Consider the following 11,984-nt stretch of genomic DNA (forward strand, 5'->3'; position numbering starts at 1 on the left):
AAGCGTTCATAGGAGTGGCGCTGCGCGTGTCTGCCTCAGAGGAAACTTGGATGCGTTCAGGGTGTCATGTTCATTCTTCCACTCAATTAACAGCTAATTACAAGCCTGTTCGGGAGGCTGCTGTGTGTGTGCGTGTGTATGTGTGTGTGTGTGTGATTCATCACGGCGTGGCCTCACTGTTGGAAACAGACCGCTGGATCAACTGCTTGGAGGTAAGCTCATGATTTTCCCAAATTTTAGCATTTTGCAGGTAGTCTACGGGGAGAATAATATTTGATAAAATGTTTAAACTGTGAACTACAGAAATCTGTCAGTTTTGACCAAATCCCTACATGACATAATCAATTAAATACCAACAACTCAACCCGACTAAAGGCGACACATTTGGGCACAGAGAGGAGCGATGAACTGTGGTTTGAAAATTAACGGGCTGGTGTGACAAATCTTCGGACTCGCACTGTCATATTGGTCTCTTGGTGTGACTCACTTTAGGCTTCCTGCAGCAGAATTTTATAATTGCTGACTTGTTTTTTTGTTGGGCTGCAAAATGAAATTTAATATCTTCAGTATGATTGAAATAAATCAAATATATGTCCGTATCAATAATATGGATATCTATCAATAGAATGATGAGTAACTCTGTTTTTCTGCTGTGCACTCTCCAAACTTTATGAAAGATTTTCCCTCTTTTCATTTTTATTCAGGCTCTGTTTTGCAGGTCATTAAATAAAATGTTGGCATTTATCGAATCCTTTTTCATCCGATGGATATCTGTTTTTTTCCCCTTTCGTGTGAAAAACATTCACAAAGATAGAAATAAACTACTGCTTAATTAATTCACACCATTATTAAGAGAAGTCATGCTTGGTTATGCGGTTATTAGAGGAAGAATAGAAAGACTCCTAAGGAGACAGCTTTTTATTGAGATGGGCGTTAAGGAGACACTGGAGTTTCTGTAGGAGATGATGCTGAGTGCTGATTTTATTTAAGAGCCACATCAACACACATTCACACGTCTGAATCATTTCTATTCGTCTCCGGACAGAAACCGGGTGTTAAGACTCGGACATGTCAGACAACGCCGGCTGCGAGTTTGAAATCGACGTGGAGGGCCTGGAGACGGAGAGCGACGACCTGGCGGACTCCTGCAGCCGCCCCGGCTCGGCGCCGCTCGGCCCCGCCGCCTCCGAGGAAGACGGAGACGGCAGCAAGGGCGACGACAAGCCGGGCCCCAGCGGCCTGTGTCCGGGGGACCAGAGGAAGCTGAGCCGCACGCCGAAGTGCGCTCGCTGCCGCAACCACGGCGTGGTGTCCTGCCTGAAGGGACACAAACGCTTCTGCCGCTGGAGGGACTGCCAGTGCGCCAACTGCCTGCTGGTGGTGGAGAGACAGCGGGTGATGGCGGCGCAGGTGGCCCTGAGGAGGCAGCAAGCCACGGAGGTGAGCGCGTGCGGGTTAAAGTGTGTGTGTCCATGGCTGGCTGTGTAGTGCTGCTTTCAAATGCGGCTCATGAACTTTAAAAGACAGTTATGATGCATTCAAGTGCTTTTATTTAGCTGCAGCTAATTAACAAATTAGACCCCATAATAAAAGTTATTTCACACAGTAAAATCCACGTCAAACACGTTAAGAAGTCTTTAAAGCACAGCTACAATGAACTAGAATTTTACACACACCATCATCAAATAGCATAATATTAGATTATATTGTCATTATCATTATTTGTAGATTGCATGTGTGTGGGGCATCTCCTGCACCACTTGGAGCATTTGCCGGTTCCTCTGATTTCCCTGCCTTACACTCACCCTCAGCCATTGAATCTTGGTAAAAATGAGAATTCATTTACGGTCGCTCTTCCAACAAATCGCCTCAGTGGTACTTAAGTCATTCACTTAAAGTAATCTTCATAATTGACCATGTCTTCATTTTCCAGTCAGATCTGTTTTTAAGTGCTCCTTTCATTTGTTTGAGCTGCACTGCAGCATCAAGTGAACGCTTAATAACCATAATTGGTTTTCAGAATAATTAAGTTTTTCTGATACATCAGGTAAACAGTCCCTGTGACCCTGATATTAATTATGAGTTGAGTGCACACGAATGATCAAACAAAAAACAGAACTGGGAAGTTCTCAATGAGGCATGTTTCATGGCTTCAGGTGTAAACAGCGGTACCTCATGTTTTTACTTTCACTCTGTGTTAAACTTGTCTTTGAAGGCAGCAGGATTACATGGCTGACATGACGCTCTGTTGAATTTTCAAAGTCATGCTATAGGCGCTTAACAAGTACTGTTTCGTTTTTCCAACCAAACTTAAACTGCCAGTTTTGGACGCAGGGTCAGGTTTCGTTTTAAGTTTATGTCATGTAGTGGATCAGACTAAAGTTCAGGGTTTGGCAGCTAATGCAGTCATTTAATGAGTACTGCTTTGTTTATCTCTTTGTTAGACTGAATGAACATGAACGACAATCAGTGGTTCTCAAAGTAATGTCCCAGGATCCCAGCAAACAGAGCGTAAAAGGAGACGTTCTGATCATAGATTATCTCACTGTCTCACCCTTTCCCCAACATAGTCGATTATACATTTGCATCCCCCATATGAGCGCCTCAAAATAAACCTGTTTCTGTTTGATTGCCGTGGCCCTAATATGTGTGTGTTTGACTGCGGTGACATTCAAATGTTTGAGAATGTCTGCGGTAAAATAATCGACCACGTCAGCTGTATTTTAAAGGTTGTACCAGATGGATTTCTGTTTGTGTGTGTGTGTGTGTGTGTGTGTGTGTGTGTGTGTGTGTGTGTGTAGGGTGTGTCAGTTGTTGTGTGTGCTTGTTTGTTAGCTTGTCAAGCTAAATGTATTGTTATGTGCAGTTATGAAAATATTGCAGTTTGAAATATTGCAATCTGGTTTATTTGTCGGAATTTCAGTAATTTTTCTCATTTCTGTAAATTTACCTTATTATTTATCTTTAACTTTAAAGTATTTGATCTACATCTCACATTCAATTGCTAAACATTGTGATTCTGCTTAAACAATTTAAGGACAGTTTAAGAAAAACAGAAAACAGTCATATGACACATAATTGAAATAGATCGTTATTGAGATGCTGGATTATATCATCCAAACACATGTGGCTTCAGCTGTGACAAATCAGACACTTTTAAAGGATCAAGAAAAACATCCTGAAAGCACATCTTTACTCATTTTTTTGTTTTCTCAATTGATCAGGATAAAAAAGGGATATCTGGGAAACAAATTCCAGCAGAGAGGAGGACGATATATCAGCGACATATTCGACCGTCCACCATGCTCGCCAAAAGCATCCTCGAAGGTAACAAGGCAGCAGATCTGACGAAAAGAAACATGTTGTATTTCTCTGCAGTTAGTCTCCTCTGATCTTTTTCTGTTTGTCTTGGCTCAGTTCTTGTTAAACTCTGATCAAACCTCCGTTTCTTGTCTTGGATTTCTGTCTGCTTCCATTAACAACGCCAGAACAGTGATAAGGACTTGTTAACATCTGTAAGCAGCAACTTGATGAACTTTTTCTGGCATGCAATAAGTTCACTTAGTGGGCATCTCCAGCACTGTCACAGTATACAAAGATGTTTTAATTACTAAGCATGATTTGCATCTGGAGTGAGAGTTTGTCTGTTGCAGTTTTGCATGTTCTCCAACATTTTGGCGTGCATGCTTGACATCAACTATAATCCAAAACACATTGACTGTCATCAACACATTTGAATTAAATGAGGGTTCTTTTGATGACAGGATACCGTCCAGTGCAGTCTGATCCATTCCTGGCGGCCAACCCGTCTCTGCCCCCACCTCTGAGCGATCGCATGAGGAAGAGAAGGGCCTTCGCGGACAAGGAGCTGGAAACCATCATGCTAGAGCGGGAGTACAAAGAGCGAGAGCTGCTGGAGAACAGCCAGGCGGCCACGGCTTCGCTCCTATACCCTAATAACATGGTCCACCACGCCGCAGAGTACAACTACAAGACGGCCTACTCACCGGCAGCTCAGGTTGAGCCACAGCCCAAAGAGCTGTGCAACTTCCTGGGCCCTAACTGCCTGGATCTGTCCATGCAGTATCCCGCCGGCTCAGCCAACGTTGAGCTCATCTCCTCCAACGTCAGCGTGGCCACCACCTACTGCCACTATCCACTGCAGCCCTCGCGAGGCGGCTTCATGATGTGGCCCCGTGGTGCAGCCAACCTGGGTGACGCCCTGCTCTACCAGCAGTGCCTGTTCAATGCCACGGCGATGCAGAACATGAAGCCAGGTGCTGTGTGGGAGCCCAAGGTGATGCCCACCGAAAGCCAGCCGCCTGAGCAGGAGGCTGCGGCCGTGCTTGCTGCTAAACAGGAAGGATCCCGAGCTGCTGCGCTGCAGGATTCATCAGAAGCTCAGCGGGCTGATCCCAAACCTCCCGGTGTCACCCAGGGGGGGCCGAGGGAGTGCTCAGCCTTCTCTCCACCAAAGAGGGGCTTTGGACAGTCCTTCCCCAACAACTCTCATTCCCAAAACTCCAGCCAAGTCCTGAACAAGCTGAGCAAGGACAGCGCTAAGCTTTCCATGAAACTCAACTCCTTTCACTCCCTCATCCAGAACTCCCTGAGTGAAAAAAACAGCGGTGGGGCCGGGCCCGAGCTCCGGGCTCCGTACTGCAAAGAGCTCTTAGAGGAGGCCGCCCGCAAGTTCAGGGAGGGTTCCGCCAAGGACATTCAGGCCGTTAAAATCAGCGACAGGTACGCCAAAGACTTTCTGTCCAAGCCCATGGGGACCAAGATGGCGTCCAGTGAGTCTTTGTCCTTCTCTGTGGAGGCTATACTGAAGAGACCCACACCTGCTATGAGTCGAGCATTCCATTAGTTTCCAATCAGTGTCTTTTCTTGCACTAAACACGTCAGGTTTGTCTCAGTTAGAGGGCATCTGGAGTTGTGGGTTTGGGGTCAGACAAAATCTAAAACACACAGGCACTGCATCAGAAATCGGACCAGTTAGAAATTCTTATTTTTTTCCCAATGTAATATTTATGTACAGTATATTATATTTTACATGTGCATGTTTAATAACTTTATTGTGTAGAGTATTTAAACATTATCCCAATATTTTCCTCATGTCAATAAACTGTATAAGACTGAACTCTTTCCATAAAAAGTCTTGCATTTCATTTCATGCTCAAGTTATGACTTGTTTAACTGTGAACGCATCAGAAGTTAGTCTGCACCCACTAATACATCACTGTGGTTTTTACATTCATACATAACAGCTCCCACCAAACAGTGAGTATAGGATTATAGGACTAAAAATAATGTCAGATGAGATATATCTCACCTGTACAAATATCAGCAGTTTTCGTATTTCTGAGCTTCAGCTAAGCAGGATAGAGGTTAAACTGAGCATCATTTTGCAGACAAGGATGTTATTTTGAAATCTTCACGTTTCACCAATTTGGGAATGGCAAGATTTTCAAAATAATAAAAATCCTTTCGAACAGAAAATACAAATGTTTGCTGTTGACTTTGTATATAGGTGCCTCATATTTTGACATTAAGTGCACAAAAGAAAGTAAAGCTGCAAAGTCAGGCTCAGTCATTAAAGGAATATTGTCTTTTGTTTTTTATGATATTGTGTATTTGCATAAACAAACAAAATCCACAAAGTATGGACGTGACTGTGTTCTACAGGGGTTGAAACGTGATATCGGCCCCATAAATCTGTGAGCTTCATCATCTCATCCATCCACGATGCATTTCTCCACTCATTCCTTTCTAGTTACGGGCTCTCAGTGTGTGTGTGTGTGTGTGTGTGTGTGTGTGTGTGTGTGTGTGTGTGTGTGTGTGTGTGTGTGTGTGTGTGTCCATGCTGAAAGACAGCTCCAAACATGGGTTTCACATGAGCTGCAGAACACTGATCCGTGCAATAATGAACAAGACGAGAGGTTAAAAAAAACAGCCCCTAATCGCTTCTTTCTGGCACCAACGTTCACATTTCATCAGCATGAATCTGCAGCCACTCGACTCAACTGACAAAACTCTATTTTCTTGTCACTTTATTTTTTTTTCTTCCTTGCTCTTAAACCCACTGAGAAATCTCATGTCAGGAGGAGATTGTGGATGTGTGATTGTTTCAAAGAGTCCTGTTGTTAGTGCTGTAATTGGATTTGGCCGGATGATGACATTTTGTGTCACCAGAGAGAGCTGACATCATTTTAAGTAGCCTCCGGTATCAAATTTTTTCCCTCTGTTTGTGTGTGTGTGTGTGTGTGTGTGTGTGTGTGTGTGTGTGTGTGTGTGTGTGTGTGTGTGAGAAAGAGAGAGAGACAGAGATAGAAGAAGAAGATCTTAAGATCTTATTGGTAATCTTAATTGGTTTAATATCAGAAAAGAAATGATACATAAATAAAACACATATTTTGACAAAAAAAAATTGGATTATTCACTTTTGTGTGTGTGTGTGTGTGTGTGTGTGTGTGTGTGTGTGTGTGTGTGTGTGTGTGTATGAAATGATGCACAAGACATCTCAAATATTTCCATTTGATGGAAAGGTGCAGCCATCAAACATGGAGTCTTGAGTTTAACTCGGTGTAACATCATACAGTATATACACACATATATAAACTTATATATAAAATGATTGTAAGACATAGATCTGAATTATATTATGTTTGGTTTTATAATAAATGCATTTTTGAGCAGTCATGTGGCGTGGCATGTTGTGATGTGCGACATTGGACATGAGTTCCCTCTCTTCTGTGCATTCAGTGATTCAGCTGGCTGCAGCCGGATGATAACAGCTAAAAGTTAAAAGTGCGTGTGGGCATACTGTAAGGTGGGTGGTAGTATGTGAGTATGCATATGCGTAGTTTTCAGATTAGCACAAAATTAGTTCATGTGTTAGTTAACAGCACATTGAAAATGAATACCTAGCTGTACATTTACATATATATACACACACACACACACACACACATATATATATATATATATGTATATTTTTTTTTTTTTCACTTTTAAAGAACCAGTGTGGAGGATATAGTGGCATCTAGTGGTGAGGTTGCAGATTGTGACCAACTGAACACCCTTTTCCACACCCCTCCCTGTCCAAGAGTGCAGAGGAACCTATGGTAGTTGTGAAACTCACAACAAACACCAAAGTCCCTCTCTAGAGCCAGTGTTTGGTTTGTCCATTCTGGGCTATTGTAGAAAGATGGCAGTCCAACATGGTGGACTTTCTCCCTCTGTAGATATAAAGGGCTCATTCTAAGATAACGACAATACAGCCATTCTTCCGCCATAACCCTAACTCTTAGAACATCTTCATTCCTGCCAACAAATGCCCCTAAATCCTGCACACTGGTCCCTTGACTTTAACTTTATGGCTGCCAGTGTGCTTTGGCAGTGTGCGTTCATGCGTAGAATACAAATACCCTACGTAAGTGTGTGTGTGATACAGTACAAACTGGCCAAACTGATTTGATGTGTTGTTTGGCTCTAGCTTGGCACTGTTGACGTCAGTTAAAAAATGTTTGCTCGACTGGCACAAATGCCAAAGTATGGTGATGGTATTCTGCCAGCAGTCAGGGCTTCTGGTGGCATTGAGCCCTGGGAGGAGTAAATGACAATCCCTGTGTAGTGTAACTTTAAATAAGGTACCTCAAAATTGTACTGAACTAAAGTACTTGAGTAAATGTGCTTTCCACTTCTTATTACTGCCAAGATGGAGTGAAGTATCAAATCTTCAGATAAATGTGCACAAAGAGGACAGTGTTTGTCTATGACTTCGTAATGTGTGCGTGTGTGTGTACATGAATACATCTTATTGTGTGTGAGAATGTGTGTGTGTGTTCATGCACGGCCGCTCTGACGGCAGTTGGCTGCTGAGCAGAAGGTGACAGTGTTTGTCTGCACTAACCGCCACTGATAAGTATCTGCTGAAGTCCTTACAGTCCCATTCCCAAAGTGTGAGATTTAACATGTCAGCAGAGTGAACTGGGTTTGTTGACTCACCACGTCCTCCCCCCGGCTCCCTCCCCCACCCTCCCTCCACAATGCTCTTATCAGCAGTTGTAGTTCACACAGTAGCATTTTGTTTGGGGTACGCAGGTGTCGTTTGCCATTTCAAGACTTCAGTGACTTTCCTTCATGCTGTGATACTGGGAAAAGAAAAACGCACATGCGCGCACACACACACACACACACACACACACACACACACACACACACACACACACACACACACACACACACTGGGAACTTTGTCTTTCATGGCTCTTGTTTCAAGGCTCAGTTTGTTGCTTACACAGACTAACGTGCTCGTGTTAAATGTCCTGAAGCCTGCATTTAAAATAGCATACAGAGGTTTTTGCATGTTTTAGCCCATTTATGACAGAAAGAAGATACAGCTAGCACTGGAGAATGCAAACAGAAGAATAAGTTGTAAAGGAAACATGAAATTAGACATAAAAAAAGATATAAAAATTGCACAACTGTTCAGTGAAAATGCTGAAGTGCAACAGAAGTGTAAAAGTAGGTGCACACAACACTGGTGGGAAATAAAGTTGTGCTTTATTCTGTTCTATCCTGGCATCCTGTTATGGGGCCACATGAACAGTAAAGTCACACACAGCAGAGATGAGGAGGGAGTCGCAGCAGAAATGCAGAAATGCAGTGGAAATGTCAGATGGGCAAAAGTACTTCAATTAGTAACATGAATACAAATCTATGAAAATAATACAGAATGATTTGTTTAACCCAATAATAAAACTTATTTGGCTTACACATCAGCAAATTATATATAATTCAGGTGACTAACGTGGGTTGGGATCAGGTGTCCAGTTTTTTTTTTCTTTCTTTCTTTCTTTTTTTTTTACTTTTATAAGAAGCCATTGGTTTCCTTTCATTTCTGTCTGGTCGCTAAAGTAAAGCCCAAAAAGGCTGCACAGTTTTATCACTCAGTGATAATATCAACAAAATTGACTGAAGAACAATTGACTTTAAGTCTGTACGTAAATGAATGGTAACCAATGGCTGCACAAATGGTTGGAAAAATGCATCCAAACTCTAAAGCTGTGCACCAAATGTTTGGCATAGATGTAAAATTTAAAGAGCTAAAACATGTACAAACTCTCAATATGCCTCTTTAACTTAATATCCACCATTATCCATTCTTTTCTTTTCTTTTTTGTTTTCAGCCGTGCTAACAGTCTAACTCTGAGAATGACAATATTGCTGTGTTGGTCAGTCCATGAGACTTTAGTTGAGATATAAATATTTCAACAACTATTTAATGGATTGCCATGAAATCTTACACAAACATTCATGGTCCCAGAGAATGAATCCTGCTGACTTTGGTGATCCCCTGACGTTTCCTACGTCTAGACAACTAATCAGCAGATTTTCATGACATGTGGTTCAGATGTGATTCATGTCTACAGGAGGAACTGTAAAAACTTTGGTGATCCTTGCACTTTTCATCAATCTCCATCATCAGGTTGCGCTTTGTTGCATTTGTCTAATAGTTTGGTGTCTGACCACGTACCTGCAAAACTAATGACCTTCCAATCAGCCTCAGTTGTAATCTGTTTTGTAGTGCTAATTAGCATATGTTAGCAGTTAGCTTAGCATGCTGACATGCTAAACTAAGACGGTGGGTGTGTATTGTAAACAATAAAACTGTCAGGACCAGGATGTCAGCATTGTCATTGTGAGCATGTTAGCGTTCGCTGACATTGGCGAGCAGATGAAATATGTTGTGTGGACTTCCCCTGCTATGATACAACAGCTCCATTCTTCTTCTGCCCTTCTGCCCAGATAGCATTTGGCTGCCCTGCCAGTGACTGTGTGGTTGGTTTATTGCTTTATCACCAGCCGAGTCATCTCAACCCGACACACACACACACACACACACACACACACACACACACACACACACACACACACACACACACACACACACACACACACACACACACACACCTCTGAACCCTTCTCCAGGTGTTGAAGCAAGCCATCCATTCCACTGTTGCTGTTGTCACGCCAGTACCTCCCTGTCCATCTGATACGCTCCAATCCTTTGCACATTAAGAATCTATTAAGCACTGTGCACTCAAACACACCTTCACAGAAAAATTACACGGTGGGTTATTTTGACTCTAGAAATAAATGGCACATGCTGTATTTTGCATTGGTGATCAGTGGGCGTGAAGGAAAGGGTAGGATCCCTATTCATTTTCACCCGTGTTGTTTCTCTCGGTCTCTACCAGCAGCAGGGTGAGGAACGTCGGCCGGTTCCCGCATTCCTTCCCAGCACCTTGTAATCCAATAAGAAATGTGTAGCACTGCAGCTTTTTGACAAGTAGCTCCCACTTAATTACCATGTTGTTAGGATTGACAGGTCTGGGGGCCGATAGGGGCAAAAGGCTGGTGGTTCATGGCTGAAGGAGGTCTGGGAATATCCTGAAAACAGCGACATACACGTACACAACTGGATGATACATTTCAACGGACTGGAGTTTTAGTTGTTTGAGCAAGCAGGATCTCATGGGTTGATTTAAACCTTTATCTGACTGAACACACTAACACAGAGAAAGCTGATTTCATATGGTGTCGCTGTTCAGCATCTTGATGGCATCCATGTTTGTTTATGGACCAGTGAGGTCAGATGTTTCAGCTGAAAACTTCATGTATGTGTGATATGAATGTTAAACTGCATGCATACAATAAGATTTATGTCTTAATGCTAAATTATTTCTGCCTCCAAAGCAGCTTCATCATCAAAATTTCTTTGTATCTCAACCTCCGATTTGCCGCGGTTACGCTTGCTACAGGCCAACATTAACACAATCTGTCCATTGTGCAGCGTCCTTATTTCAACCACCGCCACCTGTGCTCTTGTTTTTGTTGTTTCAGTCGCCTCTGGCATCACCCAGTACTCCTGCTCACAGTGGGGACAGAGGGACGTTTTTGCAACACAAACTGACATTTGGAGCACCAAAGAAAACATATGAACTGTCAGTCTGTGGCTCAAAGTAAACAGCAAAGCTTCTCCTCAGGTCCATAAAACAATTATCCCTCCTCAGGCTGCCCTGAGGGACAAATAACAACAAAAGAGAGCCATGTCTGTCTGAGAGGAGAGGTGCTATCACCTCTGTGTTTGGCTTTGTTTCATTCAGGCTGTTATGAGACTCGCATTGACCTTTTCATCTAACACTATAGCAAACAGACATAAACCAATCCAGTGGAAGAAAACCGAATGGGCTGTCGATTTGCAAGTTGAAGCGACTTGAAGGCGCGTCCTGTCTTCTCTGGAATAATTTTGAAACATTCACCGAAGAATCAAGGAGAAAGGCAAATTCAGCCACTTCAAATCCAGATGATAGCCACATTTGCAAGTTTATGCAAATAATTGTAAATCTTTGAGCAGCCAGTGTTTGGAAAAGTGAACCTTTAGAGAACGAGAAGACAAAAACAATCAGCTTATACTTCACTTGGTGTCTAGTTGCATGAGTTTGTAAAAGTTAACCACACAGGTTAGCTCTTCTTTCTGCTCCCAAGAGATGTTGTAAGATTTACTGAATAATTTTCCCATTTTGAATATGTCTTTATTTTGAGACAAACACAAACATCAGCATCTTCTCCACCTGCCATGCTTTTGCAGGGAATTTGCCAGTCTAAACATTCATGTAAATGCTATGGAAAAACGCTTTGTGTTGCATTGTCTGCAAAGGAGAATATCACAATCCTCTGCAATGTACTGTCACACTGGGATGTGCACACTTATCACAAATAGTATTTCTTTCAGGGCTGTTGTCCGTCTGATTTTACCCACGTGCAGTTTTGTAGCTACATGGATGGATGGAAAAAGAGATCGGTTGCGGCTGTTGCTTCTCGAGCACCACTGTCTGTAGAGGTCGGCGCAGATGGTGCAGCTGTAATTCTACTAACACACTGATAAATGACCACCGCACCTGGCATACACTAACTAG

The 11,984-nt window shown here is 42.7% G+C and overlaps 1 protein-coding gene across 1 annotated transcript; it reads left to right on the forward strand.

The window, feature by feature from the left end:
* Window positions 1-1,046: 1,046 nt before the first annotated feature.
* dmrt2a (doublesex and mab-3 related transcription factor 2a) lies at window positions 1,047-4,969 on the forward strand. The gene is made up of 3 exons (XM_070964828.1): window positions 1,047-1,440; window positions 3,225-3,327; window positions 3,765-4,969. The coding sequence occupies exons 1-3, from the start codon at window positions 1,069-1,071 to the stop codon at window positions 4,865-4,867; spliced, it is 1,578 nt and encodes a 525-aa protein (XP_070820929.1). The 5' UTR covers window positions 1,047-1,068; the 3' UTR covers window positions 4,868-4,969.
* Window positions 4,970-11,984: the final 7,015 nt, after the last annotated feature.

Source organism: Chaetodon trifascialis, chromosome 6 (genome assembly GCF_039877785.1).
Source record: "Chaetodon trifascialis isolate fChaTrf1 chromosome 6, fChaTrf1.hap1, whole genome shotgun sequence".
In the NCBI taxonomy this organism is placed as follows: Eukaryota; Metazoa; Chordata; class Actinopteri; order Chaetodontiformes; family Chaetodontidae; genus Chaetodon; species Chaetodon trifascialis.

Coding starts and splice junctions, on each gene's coding strand:
- dmrt2a (XM_070964828.1), top strand. CDS start 1,069: ATGTCAGACAACGCCGGCTGCGAGTTTGAAATCGACGTGGAGGGCCTG. Junction 1,441..3,224: donor GGAGGCAGCAAGCCACGGAG/GTGAGCGCGTGC, acceptor TCAATTGATCAG/GATAAAAAAGGGATATCTGG. Junction 3,328..3,764: donor CGCCAAAAGCATCCTCGAAG/GTAACAAGGCAG, acceptor TTTTGATGACAG/GATACCGTCCAGTGCAGTCT.